Raw genomic sequence first — 19925 nt, 5'->3', positions numbered from 1 at the left:
ATATAAAAAAAAACCGATCTCAAGAATTGTTAATTTTTATCTATATAAATATTCTAATAAAATAGTCCAATATGACGTAATAACAATGATAACATAAGTCAATAATGCATTCTCAAAATCGGTTTTAAAACAGCAACAACAAAAACATCAAATAAAAACAACAATTAATTTGAAATTGATTGGCATGACATGCTTTGTACACATTTTAGCATTCGTGGAAATCATTCTGTTACAACATCGAGAATTTAGGCTTAAAACTGAAATATTTACATTCCACAATCATCGTAAACGAGACAACGAACAATACATTTACAAAAATATTCAAATATATGGAAACAAATGTAGCAATCACGAAACAGGGCTTTTTGCATATGTTCATACTAAATATGCGAGTGGAAAAGCTCTTTATTCTATTATAAAGGCGACAAAATTGAAACAATATCTGCAAAATAATATGTAAAACAAACAAAGTTGCAAACTTACACAAAATTAAAATCATTCAAACTTGTACCTTATTTGTTTTCTTTTCATTTTATTGGCTTAAGTTTGCTTTTTGTGTTGATTCTCAGCCACAAAGTTATCCACAATATAGGATTGATTCCAATAATATTATTGGCAATCTGTCAAATAGGTACTAGAAATGTAAGTTTAATCTGTTTTGACTGAATAATTTTAAGCCCAAAATAAAGCATCTAAAATACAATGAAAGCGTCATTTCTATCGTTCGTCTTGTAGAAGTCAAAACTATGACAATCGGAATTATATCGCAGGATAATGATTACCTCATATGTGAATAAAGTTAATTAAATAAAACAATACTTGCACACCTTTTATTAGAACGTTTATTTCATTACAATAAATTGAGTATAATATCAATGAATATAAATTATATTAATCCGACTAGACAGGACTAGATTTCAAATACAGTATACTTCAGAAACTATGAACTATTTTAAAATGCGTAAACTCAAAGAAAGCTTAGAAGTGATGGCCAAGAAATTGCAACTACAAGACGATCGGCAGATTTGGCAGACGACAATATACAATAAAATATTTCGTAATAAGTGAAATTAAGAATTTTGTGAGAATATCATGCCAAACATAAATTAATAAGTGTAATATTTTACAATACGACTGTAGCTCAGTCACCTTGGCTGCCTTCTGGATTCTTCCTTCTTCGGGCTCCTCCTGTGTGGGTGTGGGTGGGGTAATGGTCTCGAGGGAGGGGGCTGTTAGTGTATCCTCTGGGATGTCGACATCTATTTGAGTTGCGTCCTCGTTTGGCGGACCCAACAAAGAATCAGTAGGTGTTTCTAAGCTCAAGTAAGAACTGTGATCTTTCCAACTACATATTCCCCCCGGAAGGTCCATTGAAATATAATTGGAATCGTAAGGCAAACTAGACTGACGCGGATCCTTTTCTTCTGTATCAGAAGAATGACCCGACCTACCATCAGGATCGCGATCTTTATCATTTTGATCATTGATTGATATTTCACTTGGAATATTATTAGACGTCTTATTTTTATTTGATATTGAAATAAAGTACTGGCATTCCGCATCATGATAAACATGTTTCTCAGGCCAGAATGAATTATCGATTTTAAGATTTGATTGTAAGTTAGCGCATTTATTTTCGGAAACCAAATTATCGTCTGAAATAAGCCTTGTGTTTTGTTCAGCGAGAAGTTTTTCAGCGTCATCTATTGCGAATTTGTTACACCAAAATTCATCTGATTTTAGGTGTGTTAAGTTGTTAGTTATGAAATTGGGTACATTGTTAGTAGTTAATATTTTGGGGTCAGTTAAAGTTGTAGTACATATATCTTTTGTTACTATTTCAGATACTTCAGTATTTGTTACTTTCGACTCTATAGATATTCTAGCTTCCGGTCCTTCAACATTAAGAGGGTTATTATTAAATTCTTCCTGATTTTTTTCTAATGATGTTTTAACTGCCTCAGAATCACCCAATACTGCATCAATCATGCTGACACTAACATGTTGATCATTGACTAAATATGGGCGATCGTCAGTCTTTGATGATTTTGGTTTCGTCAATAAATCTTCTGGTTCAGGAGAAGCTAAAAGGGGACTCATATTATCAATATCATCATGTAGATCTTCAGATAATGGGGTTGTTTCAGTTAGTTCTATAGGAACTTCATCACTCATAGCGGAATTATCATTTTCTGGCAATAACATTTCTTCGATTTCTCGCTGTATGTCTGCTATTTTACTTTCAAGCGATTGCTCATCAGAAATATTTTCTTCTACAGTAGATGTTTGAATTTCCATTTCAAAATCTTCTCCAACTTTAGAATCGTTTTCTTTAGAATCATTTTGTTTATATGGCACTTCCCTCTCTTTAAAAATAAGATCATCATCATTACTTTTAGAAGAATCTTCACTAAGAGTAAATTTGGCTTCTTTGAAATTACCACCGATAACTTCGACTGTTAAATTCTCCGATAAACGACTTAACTCTAAGTCACTTGGGCCTACTTTCCAAAACTGAGCTTCTGAATATAATCTATCTTTAACAGGTGTTTGCAGAGATTCAGGCGTAGACATTGGCGTTTTGACTACTTTTAGGTATTCATCTTTATGATCTTGTTCCATGAAACTCTTTTCTATAGAAGACGATGTGATTGTTATGTCAGAAGAGGATTTGTTTTCTGATTTCCTATCCTTTTTCTTTTTCTTACCTTTCTTACTTTTGTCGGGAGATTCTTTTACAGTCTGAGATTCATCTATATTTTCTTGTAACTTTTGCTCTTCAAATTTCATTTTGATATTTTTTTCTATTGAATTATTATGTGTATTGTCCTTCGATTTAGATGATCGTTTCTTTGTATCTTTTTTAACTGATGGTTTTTCTTCATCTGATGTACATAAAGACATTTTTGATGTAGGATTAACTTCCTCTTCTTTAGATTTCACTGGACGGCTTTTTCTTACTTTTCTTAAAGATTCTTTTTCATCATCTGACAAACTACTCCGAATATTATCATCTTCAGGCTTTAAAGTACTTGTCAGAGCATCAAATCTATTTTCAGACTTATCACGAACAACTGTTTTTTGTGCAGGTACTTTTGAAACTGACGTTGACCGACCCTCCCTGGATCTAGATCTCGATCTTCTATTTCTGTCCACTTTAATGAACCCTTCGGCATCGACTTGTGAATCTGATGTATGAATGTCGTTATCAGATTCGTCGACTAAAATAACCGGTGCTTTATATTCATGTGTTTGAATTACTTTTTGTTGTTTAATCTCCGGTTTAGGTGTTCTTTCAGGTGATGGTCTACTTGCTACGATTTTAGCCCAGGAACTAAGATTATCATCATTGTTTTTTAAGGTTTCTTCATCCACCTCGATTACAGTACTTTCATTCGATTTTGAAATAGATTGAATAGGTTCCTCATATGAAGGGAGATTTTTTTCAGGTTCTTTTTGTTCCAGTATTATTATACCTTCAGCTACAACTTCTGCATAAGATTTACCTTCTTCTGCTGCCTTAGCCCAAACATTAATAGGCTCTAAGATAGGTGCCATCTCAGTAACGGTCTGATGTTGACCTTTTTCAGTGCTTGGCGCTCTAGGCGTATGCTTTTTATCTTGTTCCTTTTTCTTTTTCTTACTTCGTTTTGTTTTTATTTCAACGGGTTGTTCTTGAACAACTATAGTTTCATAGTTAATTATGCCTTGTAAGTTTTCTTTTCCAAGCATATCAGTGCCCTGTAAATCTTTTGGAGTTTTGGCTAATACTGATGAATATGTAATACCAGCAGACACCACTACATCTTCTGAAGGCAAAGGTACTGATTCTACAGATTTATTTTCTTGTGTTGGTTTTTTGGAATTATTTTCTTGTTGTACGTTACCAGGTGATTTATTTTTTGATACAGTCGCTTCAGTGGATTGATACATATACGAAGGAGTGAATTCCGGTGCATCAGCTGATAAATTTGAGTACAAAACAGTGTTCGATAAGGAAGGTTTAAATTCAGGAATGGAATCTATTTCAGGGAGTAGATCATGCAAACTGTGAATAGGAGATTTTTCAGAACGAACCAAGGTTTCCGTTACATTAGTTTCATTTTTAGTAAAATCATCGCTTATTGTTTTAATATTGGGTTCTAATGCAGGCTTTATTAGAATATTGGTATCCGTACTTTTTATATCATAAGGTGGGTTTAGCGTATCATCAGTATGATAAGTAGAAGATTTAGGTACAGGCACTGCACTATTTTTTTCAATTTTAATAAATGCAGCCGAGATAGAATCAGGCTCATCAGAGTGCTTTTTCGTATTAGGAGATATTTGCGAAAATTCTTCCTCTCGTTGTAATGTTGAAGCTTCTGGGACTATTTCAAAATCAGCTTCAATATCGACAGCTGTTTCAAGATTCTGTAAGCTCTCAGGTGAGCTTTTTATTTTATCTTCAAATACTTCAAAAGCAGCATTACTATCAGAAATTGGACTATCATGAACCACATTATCTAGAGTATTAGTTAAAATTGTAACGTCTTCAATTGTTTCATCGATCAATTTAATTGCATCCTCGACTAATTCTGAAGAATTTCTTTTTTCAAAACCTATATCCTTGTCAGAAATCATCGAGCAAGATTCTGGTTTATCTCTTATCATGTCTACTATTACAAATTCTTCGTCAACATCTTCTTCAATGGTCAATCCTGCATCAATAGTAGTTATTTGTTTCTCTTCTGTTGGTAATTCGGTTTCTTTTATTTGTAACGTCTTTTCTATATTAGTCTTGCCAAAAACAACGGGCACAAGTGAATCTATAATTTCTTCTTGTGCTTTAGGTACTTCGTGACAAATGGAATCTACAGTATTTTCGTCGTTTATTTTTTCGGGCATTATTTTTTCTTGTATTGTCATTTCAAGAACTGTATCTTTGGTTACAACTTCTTTATTAATAATTGATTTTTGTTTACTAACTACAATCGGAACATTTTCTAGTACAGAATCATCGACACATGTTCTCATAACTTTCTCGTCAATACTATGTTGTCTCTCTTGAGACGAAGTAATTTGATTGTTAGAAGACAACTTGCTTTCAGGCTCAACTATTTCCGTATCTTCCAACAATAATTTAGCGCATTCTGGATCCTGCATTTCGTAAGGATTAACATTTAGTTCAGATGATTTTATGTATGAATCTATAGTAGCTTTAGTTCCAGTCGCTAATAACTTCTCAGCATCTTTTAATTCGTGATAAATAAAAGCTGCTGTGTCCACTGTTGAACTTTTGTCCGTTGGTAAAGGTTTCTCACTTGAAACAATAAATTGTTCTAAATCTTTTTTAATGATATCTTTCTCAGTTGTATCATGTAATTTATTAATTGGTGTAATCACTAGTAAACGTTCTGCGTCTACTAGTTCTTGATAATTATGTCTTGGCAGTTCGTATTGTTTGCATGGATTAGATACGAATTCCTCAATATTATTTTCTACATTTTTGATCTGTTCTTTGCTTATCTCAGCTGGACTTTGTTCGCGAGATTTAATGATTCCATAAATGTTTTCTGCATCAACAATTTCTTGATAACTTTGTCGTTGTTCCTCGATAGCATAGTTTGTCATCGTTTCTTTTTCAGGGAGTTTTATCTCAGTGTTTTGAGTAATTCCCTGTTGTACCTTTGACATACCAAGTAAATTTTCTGCATCGGCAATACTTTGGTAATTTTGATACAGCGGTTCAACTATGTGACACACAAGTTTTGCGATTGTATCATCTTTTTGTAATTCATCGTTACGTTTATGACTGACAACATTACTCACACATACAATATCTTCTATTGGTTCTGTTTGCTTTTCGTGTACGTCAAATTCTGCTCTTTGAACCGTTTCTTTAATAATACTCATTTCTTTTGATTTCATTTTGCCTAATAAATTTTCACCGTCAGTAAGTTCTTGATAATTGTATCTTAGTTGTTCAGACATCAAACTTATGATTTTTATATTTTCATTTGGCTTATCAATCATATCACATTCTTCGTATGAGACATCTGCAATTATATGTTGTTTAATAGATTGTGCCGAAGATTCGTCAGTTAGCAATAGTGCATATTGATGTTCTGAATCCTTTAATTCTTGATAGTTGGTGCATAGCGAATTATCTTGTTTGGACGGAATATGTGAACTACTTTCAACGTCATCTTCAATATCTATCGTTAAAGCAGAGAGCTCCAGAGGTTGCTTTTCTTGCTGTACAACTTGTGATTGTGATTGATTTTCAGAATTTGTCGATTGCAACTCTTTAATTTGTGAGTTACGTTTGTTTTGTTCATTTGAAACAAATTTATAATAATTATACTCTAATAGCTGATAGTCAAGGCCAATTGCATAAGGCTTAACTTCTTCGTTCAATTCGATAAAAGGCGTAATTCTAGTTTGTTCAACAAACTTTTTGCGTTCTTGTACAGATCCAAATATAACTTGCTCGACAATGTCTTGTAATTCATCTTTCTCAATATTATCAGACGTATATTGCGTTTGGTCCAACTCATCAGTTGTATTAGTTTTAATATTATCAGAACACATTTTTTCTGAGCCTATAACAACTTCTTCTGAGTTTATAACAACTTCCTGAAGATTTGGTGAAACACTCTCTGGAGTAATTTTTTCTGATTCGCAGTCATTTTTTATCAAACTTCTTACGTCATCGATTTCTTCGTTTGGTTCATTAAAACTTTGTACTTTCATAATATTATCATCAGTCGGTAAATCACTAATCAATCCTATACCTTTAGCTTCTGACATTGATTCAATTTGATCTGTTTTAAAGTTATGTGTTATTTCAATGGTTTCTTTTTCTTCTACGCTACGACATTTTGTTGTGCTTGTATCCAAATTTTCTTCCAGAGATGTTTCTTCTATAGAATTACATTTGCTATTGAAAACTTTAACAGTTCTAATAGGAGGTAACCTTTTTTCTTCATGAGTAATAAGATAAATTTTACGTGTTTCTAGCTCTTGATCAATTGGCTTATACAGAGTTATTTCTTCAACAACATTAACTGAAGTTTCTTTGCGTGTGTCAGTTGAAAAGAATTTATCATTATTATTTTGTTCACTAATAGGTGTAGTAATCATTTCGATATTTCCAAGTAACGATTCGTTTACTTTTTCTAAAACTTTGTCTTTATCGGGATTTACAGTTATATCAGAAGAGACATGAACTTCCAGTTTATCATTTGTATCTTTAATAGGATTACAAATTTCTTGTAAAATGGTTACTTCAGACGCAATTTGTGTCAGGGAACTGCTTGAGATTTTGCAATCTTGATCAGGTTCATCAGTTATTGGATCGATAGCAGATTCTAAAAATTTGTCTTCTTCTGCCATTAATGTGTTCCAGTCCATTGTTATAATACTGCTTTTTGCAGAGCCTGATACATTCTTGGAAATAAGGTTATCATTGTCAGCTTCCACTTGCTTCGGAATAAAGTCTGACGTAATTATAGTCTCAGAGCCAGTGTTTTTATGCTGTTGATCTATATGGATGTCAGTTTTTATGTCTTTAGATCTATGTCCTTTTTCTTTTTTAAACTTATCTTTTTGCTCAATCTCTTTTAGAGCTATATCTATTTCATCATCAATCGTGGACTTAGTTTTCTTGCCCTTAGATTTCTTTTTATTAGATTTAATATCCTTGCAGGACTGTTCGTCCATGATTAATATTTCAGATTCTTTAGTTTCTACTGTAGACGCTTCTGGTTCTGATTGTTTATCTTTAATATTATGCTTTTTTAATTTTGGCTTCTTTTTAGTCTCAGCTAAGTTTTCCGGTGCATCACGTGGATGTTTCTCTGCTGTGGTTAAATTATCAATCATAAATTTATTATCAGTTTCACCTAACTGCTTAAAATCTGATACAGATGTTTTATTTTCAATAACATTTAATGTTTTATGAACGTCTTCGATTTGAGAAATTGTTTTCGTTTCTTCAGTTATATTTTCCCCTAATGATGTATCATTCTTCTTGTTTCTTTTCTTTTTCTTTTGTTTTATTGTTTCAGTTTCCACATTCGTTATATCGCTTTCTTCTTCACATAAAGTTACTTTTTCAGTATCTTTTGACGCAACAAGTTCTAAATTAACTTGTGAGGTTGATTCTATATCAGCTGTTTTTATTAAATCATCATGTTTAGATTTATATCCTGAGACTATTATTTCAACTGAAGTTTCACGTTTTAAGACTTCTTTATTAATAGATTCAGATTTTAAGTCGTCTACCTTAGGTACATCCGATGTTTTCTCTTTTTCTAATAAGCTTTCAGATGTATGTGGAGAATTCAACGTTTCACAAACAGCTTCTGTGGTAAAATCCTTTTCACAATCTTGTAAGACTGTCTGTTTAGTATGTTTTAAAAGCAATGATTTATTTTCTGTTTCAGTTTCAGATAGCAAGTGTTTCTTCAACCTTTCTTGCAAACTTTTTTGTGTTTTCTTTTTCTTATTTTTATTAGAAGTATCAGTTTCTTTCGGCTCAACTTTTAATTCATGCATTGTTGCCATATATGATATGTTTTCCATAGCATCTTTGCTCTTATCTCGTAAGTCTTTAACTCTTTTCTTTTTATGTTTGTCTGATTCTTCAATTTCTTTAAGCGCCTTTTCAATTTCATCTTCTGTGCCTTTTGTTTTTTTAGATTTTTGTTTCTTTTTATTTCTCTTTTGTTCAATTTCTTGTATATTTTCCTGTGCTGTAAAATGATCTACATTTTTATCGTCAGTTTCTTTTACATAATTTTTTATAGTCTGATTTGACTTATCTTCATCCTTTTTATATATTTCTTCCGAAATTTTCGTTGATTTTAGTTCAAAAGAAGGTTCATCTATTTCAACAATATCTGTAGTATCATCAAAGTCTTGAACTTCTATAACTTTTTTTGATAATTTCTTCTTTTTTAACATTTGCACGTCATGAGCCTTTGTAGGACGTTTTTCAGGAGCTCTACGTTGTCTTGGCATATCTCTTGATCGACTTCGTTGTGATCGTCTCTCTGGTCTATCCATTTTTGATTTCAGCGAATCCTTTGTTTGGACTTTTGGTTCATAAGGAATTGGAGGACATTTTTCCACTTCAACTACAATCTCTTTTACTATTTCAACTTGTGCAACTTGTGGTTTTGTCATTGATACAATACTTTGCGTCTTTGCTTGTTTGTGTAATCCTAGGGTTAAAATTTCCGCATATGACAGATCATGAGCCTTGCATTCCTTGGCCGATAGAGACGAGCTTAATTCAGTCTGAGGAGAAACCTGTGATATCGGTTTTGTTTCACTTTCTTTATATTTCTCTGGCTGTCCAGAATAATATTCGTGCAGTTCATTCGTTTCCGTGGTAAAGACAATGTTCGCATCACTAGCGAACTGATCGCACTCACTAACTTCGCACACGATCTCACTGATGCCTTTTGGCTCACTAGATTCGACCGGATAATCGGTTGGAGATCGAGGTCGCACCGCACTGATAATATCACTCTGATTTTTGTCATCGGAACTCGCGTCTCCTGACCGGGAACGTTCTCGCGTTTCCAACGGCTCATATCGCTTTCTGTGCGTGTAGAGCCGTTGAGCGCTCGTAGGGCGGTCAGCCGGAGAGGCGGAGCGTGAGCCATGACCCTTCACTATCTCGGCGTAAGTGGTGCCGCCAGGCAACCAGGCAGGCACGGCGGTTGGGGCGAGCGCGCGCGGCCGCCGCTCGGGTGAGCGCGGCCGGCGGTTGGCGCGCGCGCTGTCGGCGCTACACACGAGCATGGCCAGAGTGGCGGCCGGGTCTTCGTCACCCGTCGGCATGGCGAAGTACGGGTCGATCTCGTAGATGCACCGAGTCAGCTCTTCGATTCGCCGCCCGACCTCCTGATACGCAAGTACGGACAATACATGATTTAGAGTGGGTTCGCTAGCTCGGGATTTCGAGCGATGGAAGCTGAGGTTAATGAAAAGAAACGGCGCTTGTTGCGATGTCGAATACGTATATTTTGTAACGATAAAAAAATTATAATAGGAATAGATGATCAATAATCGACTTAAAGCTAAAAACGACAACGCGACGTCTATGTGTCTCTCAGCGGGTCGGCATCCGGCACGCCACGCTGCATCAACAGTTTGATTCGTTCATTCCGCGCCTGTATCTTACTTTGTAGCGATTTAACTCTCTCTCGACACTCCTAACAGAGGATATCGGCAAATAGATTAGTTAGCGAAAAGGATGAGGAGAGATAACAGAAAGAAAACAAAACATGAATCGCGTGGTTCAGTGATAATGTACATGAGGCGGTGGATCGTACTATCTGCGCTACCACTAAGCTCGCGATCGAGTGCCTCGCGGGCGATAAACAAAACTAGAACGGTCGCTAGCCTACTGGATGAGGGTGTTGGTAAGGAGCGCTCACCTGCTGATGCGTCGCGGCCCGCTCGGGGTCGCGCGGACTGTAGTTGGGCTGCGCGGCGTGGCGTAGTTGCTGTTCGGCTTGCAGCAATTGCGCGCGCAAACGCGCTACGTCAGCACAGTACGCCTCAAGCTGCGCCAGTGCAGCTTCGAGTTGTGCGGCCTGCGCGCCGGTCTGTCCCGCAAGCGCGTCCAGCGCCGCCGCCAACTCACGCGCTGCCACCTGCACGCCCTCTGGCGCGCGCGACTGTGCCGCGACGCCATCGGGTCCGAAGTGTACCTGTGAGCGGCGGGATCGATGAGCGACTTGTAGTTACAAACTCACCTTACTTGCACCTGCTTAAACCTTACCGACCAAAAAATAGTTCACCGAAAATATATGTCACAAATAAAGAAATACAACGACCCTAACTATGTTATCTACGATTACACTCACGTTCAGTTTCTCGACTGCGTAGGAAATCTTAGTTTTTTGCGTCGATATGTCGTTTATCAACTTTTCTCTTAGTGCTAGTCTGTCTCGTAAAGGCTTTTTAGCATTCTGTGGGGCCTCGATTGTTCTCGTCGTTGCCTCGAGCCAATGTCCGACGTCTTTTAATTTTTTCTCGCATCGCTCCCACTCCTCGGCTAGTTCTTGGAGTAAACCATTCTAAAAAAAATAAGTTATAGAAAATTATATTTTTTAAATCCTTATGTATGTATTCGCTATGAGATTATTGTTATTTTATTTGAAATACGGACTGTTTTCGCTAATCTTTTTTCCACGTCAACTGTTGCATTTTCGGCAGCCTCTAACCTAGAAGGCAGGTCGCCTGGACTCGTCACACGCTCTATAGTTTCTAATTCCTTAGTCATATCTGCTAAATTTTTAGCTTGTTGCTTACAACTCTTAAGGGCATTCTGAAACAAAATATGAATTCATAATTAGTAGAGAAAGTAAGCGTACACGCCTCGCAAAAGTACAGCGCCTTACCCCATATTCAGTCTGTTTCTGTTGCGCTTCCTGCAAATCGGCCAACGGCAAAGGCCGCGCCAGGAACGCACGCTGTGTCTCAACCCAAAGTAGAACTTTCTCTAATAAGGCCAAAAATCTCGCCACGGCATCGCAGGCGTCCTCGACGGCCGCTTGCCGCGCTTCGAGTTCGCTACAAATCGCAGAAAATTGCTCTGAGAGCACAGAGACGGTAGACTGGATCAGGTGGCGCTCGCCGGAGTCGCGACTGCCTTCTATGATAGCACGCGCATTGCGGGCGAGATGCTCCAAGCGGTCTGCTACGGCAGGTATCTCGGCACGCGTGGCCACCAGGCGCTCGCGGTAAGGTTCTGGTGCTAGTGTGCGTTCGCGAGCCGTGACCTCGGCCGCTCGCACCCAAGCCTGCACGCCTTCTACATCACTCGCGTATTCTCCACGAGCGGTGCGTGCGCGCTTCCACTCCCTCTCTTTCTCCTCCATTGCAGCGGCAAGTGCCTCGGCAGACAGTTCTAGTGCGGATAGCTCCTGCGCCACGTCCGCGGGCGCGGAGCCTCCGGTCCGCTTCCCGCTCTCCTCAGTGAAAGTCTTCGTCTTCTTTACCAGATCCGAAACTTGCTCGGCAAGGTTGCGGACCTCCGCTTCGTTGTCTTCCCCAAATACGTAGAAAGTTCCGACTTTGGCTATATAAACTTCGATCTGCTGTCGGAGTTTCTCGATCTTTTCCGATACTCGATCAAACTCGGAAACAATTTCGTCGATCTCCGCGAGTCTCGCCGCAAGAGTCTGTCGCAATCTGAAAAAGAAATCGTTTATTAGGGCGCGTCAATTAGTAGTCGGATCGGAGGAGCTTCTGGCGAATAGGGAAGAGCTGCCAAAACGCGACGAAAATAATCCGGCGGCGCAGCGTGACGTGGTATGACGCCACAAGGTCGCGCTCCAGAGCACGCGTTACCTCGTCGGTCGTGGCAGCGGCCTGCGGCGATCCGCTCGCTTTGCCCGCACGTCGCTCAATGAACCGAGCAAAAGATTCACCCGTCGCGTCTAATTTTATTCTACACTATTATGTTTGCAGTGACATCAGCGAAGTTTTGGGTGCACTAGTGTTTACGTTCCGCGCCGGCATGTGAGCTCGGTTTATGGTGACGTGACATTTCCAACCTTGCATCTAACTTGACAGGCGAAGCGTTGATAAGCCGCTTTTGCTTATTGCGCAACGTCAACGACATGCGCTAATGAATAACCGTCAGCCATAACCGGCCGGCGCCGCAAGGTGCGTGTGGGCGAAGTAAACATTTATAGAGCGGCTGCCAAGGATCGCCTAGTACTCAAATCCCGAAAACTACGTTTTTGTAACACAGAAACACGTTCGCTTACGTGACTCACCGCGAATAAATATGCACAGTCACATCGAGGCCACGCTATGCGCTCCCATGTATACGATCGTTCGATGCACGCACTCACTCCTCTACCATGTATTCCTTCGGATATTGTAGATAACTATCTTGAAACTGGCCCGAATAGCAACGATTGGATCGCGGAAGTAACGCGGGATATCTTCCTCGTGCATTGCTCACAAGTTTCGATCTTGAAAATCTATATTGTGTTGAGTAATGGCGATCGTTCTAAGTATAACCCCCGGTTCACACTGCGAGCCCCTGACCCCTTAACTGCGCAGTACGCATGCGCTGCCCGGTCTGAAATAGTCTACCAGTCTGAATACGTAACGATCACACAGACGTCCCCCGAGCCCGCGTCTGGAGCGACGATCGATTAAAACTAACCCCTATGCAGGCGTCGGGAAGTTTCATTGTGCGTCCATGGCGGCCGTACATATGACGTTTTGTCTTTGTTGTGTCGGCATTCGATTGATTTTATGTTGAGTTATAGTAATATAATAATCTCATTAGATATTCTTAGGATTTTTAAATTACATTAAAATGTATTAAGTTGAAGTATGCGAAACTAATGTAAAACGATTGTTCGATATTTTATTAAAAGTTTATTTACTCGTAAGTTCTTATTACTCTTATCCAACGGGTCGGAAGTGAATCTATGACTGTCATATCAACGTGACGTTTACCGTTGAGCCATTGAAGCTTCTTAAATTGATCAAAACTGAATGCTGATTTAAATACACTTAATATGTTAATAATTACCGACAGCCTATGGCTAGTACGTTTCCAAACATAAGATATTTAGTAATTTATGCACCCTCCAGCTGACTCACCCTTTTAAAGCATCGCTTTATTTGATTTATTAAAAACCTATAAATATTATGCAGATACGAATAAATCATGTCATTTAATTTTATGGCCATTTTTTATATATTTCAAGATCATTTTTTAATGGAAACTGGAAGACAAATGATCCACCTGATGCTATGCTTGCTTAAGACATTGTAATTGGCATTAGCATCGCCAGCATCGAAACAACGTGTTTCACACTATATTATTATGTATATACCTGGCAAGACTCGGCAGACGTTGTTTTGCCTGTATATATATAGATGTGTAAGTAAACATAATGTCATTGCGATCGGTTGAACCGACTAAAAATTAAAGAACTGCAGCGCCATCTAGCAGCGAGTTGCAACAATGTGATTGTATCAAAACGTTCTCCATGAGAAAATGTATCTGCAGAACTAATCTGTAAGAACTTTTATTTTTTATTTCTTTAATCATCCGTAAAATGTTGACAACTGACTTATGGCGTATTCTTGAAAAATTATAATTATAATGGTGAAAAATGTAAATCACTTTCTAAAATTTCAAAGACAGTTTCGCGGTGAGTTTTGAGTTTGTGCCTACAGGATACTGCAGTATACTGCGCTGCCAATGTATTATATAAATATTAATTAATTTCATCTTCAGTTAATAACTAGTTAGAAGAGAAACAAATAATTAATTAAATTCTATTTTTTTAACTGTGACTAATATTGATTCGTCTTCAATTGTTTCAACGTTTTAGCGAAATTTGTTTTCTATAAATTAAACCTTAGAATTGGCTTTCATGATATACGTTAAATAGAGAACGGGCAAGATATTGAGTAGTTACTCTTTAAAAAAAAATACAAAATTGTAAATATTCACTTAGTTCCTACAAGCTCCAATCATCAATCAGAGTTATTACAGAGCTTTGACAATGAAATATAATTAATAAAATCGGTATCCTGGCTAGAAATCCTATACTAACTCTACACTTTTGTATGATCTATGTAATATAGTGTTGAGTAATAAAGCATATTACTCAACAATTTTTCAATGTATATTTTTTGTCATGATATTTAAATAGATATTAATATGCCAAGTTAAAAGGCACTATCAGAAATATGAATAATTCCATTCAGCGCCAATACGTCGCCGACCATGCTAATGGGGTAATACCGTCTTTGGCCTGTAATTAAACTCACCCTTCAAATCGAACAGCAATACGAATTATTTCTATTTATTGGTAGAATAATTAACGAGTGAGTGGAACCTTGAACAGCGACACATCCTATTAAATATTTACTTAAGCTATATGTAACAATACAATATTTAATGGAAAATTGAGACTTAATTTTCAATCAATTTCAAACTTTTAAATGAAGTTGTATTTCGCACGTATGAAAAACAACGAAACAATAACTCATAATAACTCATAGCTGGACATATCCCTCATTTCCTAAGTAATTTTGGAGCTTAGTCATTCACGTGTGTTATACATTCTGAATTTCCCACGATGCTTAAACGTTGAGCACTAAATAAATTAAGCACTCAATTTAAGCACACGAGTATTCGGTTATATATATACATACGAGTGCTATCCACTGGGGTATCTCAGGTCAATAGCAGATTTTTGTTCAAATTAAACCTTAAAATAAATTATAACGCTTGAAGTAAAAAGTGAAACAATTTAATAACCGTGCAAAAAGCGTGAGGCGCTTTCTACTTGTTATTATTCGACTATTTAAATATGAGTTAACTTAGTCGACTTCTAAACTTATTATAAAATGTATAAATAAGAACATTCATTTAATTTTTTTAATTATGTTTTGCTTTAGAAGAAACTTATTATTAAAAAAGATTTAAAAAACGGACTTACCGTTTTTTTTTTATATAGAATTTGTTATATTTGAGATAAAAAAATAACTTTATTAAAAAGAAAAAGTAACTTATATATATATATTAAAGATTTTGACGTTGCCTTTATTTACATACAGTATTAATTATTCTATTATATATAATATTATGAGAGATCAGAATTAGTTTTTTTGCTCTGAAACATAATTTAAGATATTTTTAAAATATAAAATGGTGTCGGCAAATCAAATTATAGAAACATGAGCAATGTTAGAAATATGTTTCGCTAAAATAAATTAGCCTCACTCCGACTTCGAGCATCGGCCATGGTTTTAGACGATCGCGTCATTTTATTGTTGACAGCTGCTTTATTTTAAATTAAATCAATGAAAAACGTTATAAAACTTTCTGGGACAGTAGACGTCTAAAGACGCTATAACAATTATTCATCTACAATTGTGCTCATTGTGATTTTTATATTTTTCTAAGTTTGTCTTTGTTTATTATTACATTAGCTGCGTGTTCGATGGTAGTTTATAATCTGTGGCAAAATTTTTAATCTATGTTGTTGAATCGAATTTTAGACAGAAAAAAAACAATTACAAATAATCATAAGGAAATTTTGAACGTATATAAAGTAAATTTAGATTAAAAAATCGTATTCAATTACGACTACAATATAGTTAATAATTATAAATAACGTATACAACGAATTGTATGTTTTACAAATATATATTTAAATGGATGAGCTACGACTCGGAAATTAATATTTTATAACATAAGTATATACGCCCGTCAGTAGTGGGTTAGTAGAAATTGTATTGATTTATCTCGGAAAATCGTAATAAGTTAACGATTCATAAATAAATTGTCTAGAAAGGAGAAAGATCTGAATTATTGATACTTCAGCTTTTACTGTTTAAATAATTCATCAGCATGTTTATTTACTATCAGAGATTATAATCGTACTTTCCTTTCCTTAAACGTTCATATATGTGCAGATAAAATTAAACCAAAAATAGAATACACTGGTGGTAGTGCTTTGTGCAAGCTCGTCTGGGTAGGTATCACCCACTCGTCAGATATTCTACCGCAAAACAGCAGTACTTGATATTTTTGTGTTCCGGTTTGAAGGGTGAGTGAGCCAGTGTAATTACAGGCACAAGGGACATAAAATCTTAGTTCCCAAGGTTGGTGGCGCATTGGCTATAAGTGATGGTTGACATTTCTTACAATGCCAATGTCTAAGGGCGTTTGGTGACCACTTACCATCAGGTGGCCCATATGCTCGTCCACCTTCCTTTTCTATAAAAAAAAAGAGAAATACTCAAGACTAGGCTGTATAATGCAATACCTTTGCTTATAAAAAAAGAAGGATGAAACGAAAAATAAAAAAACAAGCTAGACAATTCTTTTTTTAAAACAGTTTAGCCCTATTCATTAAAAATGTACAGAATCCTTGAATGATTCGATTTAGATTTAGAAACTAGTGATGGAAATTTACGTTTCGGTATTAAATCGACTTATAATGGGTCGATTAATTTTTTTGATGTCTTTTGTGATTTAGCAAACAATGATGGCACTTCGATTTCAAATTTGTCATCAATTCAATCAATAATAACTAAAACGCCGTATGTATAACTCACTTAAAATTATACTTAATCATAAGTATTTTTAAAAAAATATATAAGTCTTGTTATGTCATTTTATACTTTATCGATAAATAAGACAAGTAAATAAATTACTTCAACTTTTCAACTCATGATTTAAAAACCACAGTGACACACATTTACAATTCGTTGTTAAGTTGGTTGCATTTGAAATCGCTATTCATCAACTTATTTATTTCAATCATTAACTACTACTATTTTGTAAGCATGTTTACTTTAATAATAGTTTAAATCAACATCATCGAGTCGATTCATGAAAGGCCCATCACTATTTCAATAGGCAAATATAAGTTCTATGCGCGTGAGTCGTTTGCCGGTGACATCATAGGCCGGAATTATCTTAAAACGTTTTGATGACCTAATGATTAAAAAATTGTCATTGCAACATTCGTGACGCGTACTTGAGTTTCAATGTCTACAAGTTACAAAGAATCTTTAATTGAGAAACAGATTTTTATAAAGAAAAAAATACATAACATTTTTCGATTATTCAAGTATTGAGACTATTTGTAAAGTATATATTTTAACATAAACGCTTCATTTTTTTATACACTTGCAAATGGCTCACGTGATGGTTCACCATCGCCCATAGACAAAAGCGCTGTAAGAAATATCAATCATGGGATAATTTCCAAGGTTGATATTTCGTAAGATACGTCGTAAGAATATGAGTAGGCGGGCTTGTGTTGGTATTGTTTACTTTGATAATTTCGGAAATAAATGTGAACAGCGGTCAGATATAATTTTCCTTCGAACATCAATATAACTTATAATTAAGCATTTGAAAAAACCGACTAGTGCTTGATTATAAACCTGCGAGCTCATATTATGGTAATCGATTTCTATCTACTTCGTCGTCTAGTCTTTATATAATCGATGAATACGTATCACGTTAGTAATAAAAGGTCTATAAAAAAGTAATGTAAATGTGACATGAACACGCGAAGGGCGGTAAGTGTAAGCAATATGTGTATTAATTTATTTTCACATACAATCCAACGATCGACCACTATGACCGCTTACAGGGCGCCCTTGACCGCTCCATATACGTATATGTGTGCGTCAGACTTTACCAAATAAGCAAGCTATTTATAACACTTGAACGAAAAAAAAATCTTAATACAATACTATTGAGCTTAAACTTGAATGACATCGAATACATTTTATTCGAAGCGTTTCACATAAACGCCAGCTGAATTTTATCAGCCGAAATCCTTATTCGCTTGGTATAAGGCTTAAATTGGATCTATAAATTCGGAAAATGCACTAAATCGGCCATAAACTGGTCGATCTGACCAAATGCGCCCGTAGAATTTTAATGAGTATTTTTCATGTTGTCACTAGTTGCCGACAGAACAAAACGTTTGCCGAAGTGAATTACATTCACCTAAAATTTCTTTGGCATTAACAACTTTCGTTTCGTTCGCTTAATCATTTTAAAACAATAAGTCTACTAAATTTAATGAATGACGCTGTAAATGATCAGACTAATGGTAGACAGTCAATGAAACATGATGAAATAATGTGGAATTATCTTTTTTTTTAAATATATAAATCTCCATAGGCTATTGATGTTGTCCGTGCCTTTGAAATATATTTACATTTTTTTTATTGACCTTATTTTGATGCTACTGCATTTTTCTTATTTCTAGGGGGCATGACATTCGATTTTTTTAGGAGGTCCTTCTGTTGTTATTTTTTAACTTTAATAATTTAAGATCTCAATCAAGCAAAAATAGAATATACTTGAATAGTACGTGTGTGAAAATAATCTATATAATTGTAAAACGAAATATTCCTGTAAATTAAATCTATTTCTGTCTGTACGAAAGCAATTCAATGTTATGTATTCACCGGAAGTTACGTTTCGCTCAAACCAATTCACACAAAGTTAATTTATAAAACGTTTGCGCTATTGATAAACATTTTAACGAAGACAGAAGGTTGCAGTGCGAAAAAACAAACATAAAAATCTACGAACATCGCCAAGAAGTGAAGAAAAATGATACGTCCCAGAATTTTAGACGCCATTTTGCCAAATCAATTTTGCCATTGGCCAAACGTTAAGCAAACGAATTGTGATCTTATTACAACGTATCAAGGTAGTAGCGTTAGTATTTGTCTGAAATTGAGTTTGAAATTGAAGGCGTTGATGCTCTGCCAAGATTCCATTATATCCGGACTAAAGCAGATATGTACGCAATAGTTAATTAGCCCAATTATTGTCCAGTTATTGTGTTTTTATCAATGCTATAAAATTAGTTAACATCAGTTCGCCATATATTTTTCTCAAACATTCAAACATATCTCTTCGCCTTTGCATCTTTACTGTTGGTTTTTATTTATGTTATTTTGTTTTTATTTTTCAGACAGTACTATAATTAAATTATAGTATTACTGATAACTATAAAAAAATATTTGTACTCTTAATCTTGTAACATTTTGTATGATGTATGGCTACGTATTCTGTTTTATTTATGGCTTATATTTATTGACATGCTTCTGACATTATCTTATTATACTTTAGAACATAAAGAAACTTAGAAATTTTAGTCATTTGTCAAATTTATGTATTGACTTTGGGCAATTATTATTTCATCATACTAATAGACTAATAGTATTAATTTTTAATAATTTTTTAATTTCATTTATTTCAAAAAGGGTTTTTCTTCAAGAACATTCAACTATAAACAATCTATATTTATTAACAATCTTAATTAAGCAACGTGAAGAATATATAAAAATGTCGCAAAATATTTTAGTAGGTATAAAATGTATTAGTTCGACGCCAT

The 19925-nt window shown here is 35.5% G+C and overlaps 1 protein-coding gene across 4 annotated transcripts in view; it reads right to left on the bottom strand.

The window, feature by feature from the left end:
- The window catches only part of LOC126771436 (muscle-specific protein 300 kDa-like), a 139476-nt gene that overhangs the window by 41201 nt on the left and 78350 nt on the right, over nt 1–19925 (bottom strand). For all 4 annotated transcript variants that reach the window (XM_050491308.1, XM_050491305.1, XM_050491306.1 and 1 more), the window contains 5 exons: nt 11403–12195; nt 11171–11329; nt 10866–11078; nt 10434–10709; nt 1150–9897 (listed from right to left, as the gene is read on the bottom strand). In XM_050491308.1, the coding sequence (XP_050347265.1) occupies nt 1150–9897; nt 10434–10709; nt 10866–11078; nt 11171–11329; nt 11403–12195 (10189 nt within the window). The remainder of the gene's footprint in view (nt 1–1149; nt 9898–10433; nt 10710–10865; nt 11079–11170; nt 11330–11402; nt 12196–19925) is intronic.

Source organism: Nymphalis io, chromosome 10 (genome assembly GCF_905147045.1).
Source record: "Nymphalis io chromosome 10, ilAglIoxx1.1, whole genome shotgun sequence".
NCBI classification, from domain to species: domain Eukaryota; kingdom Metazoa; phylum Arthropoda; class Insecta; order Lepidoptera; family Nymphalidae; genus Nymphalis; species Nymphalis io.
Note: the sequence above shows the minus strand (reverse complement) of the source record. Positions and strands in the feature narration are given on the sequence as shown.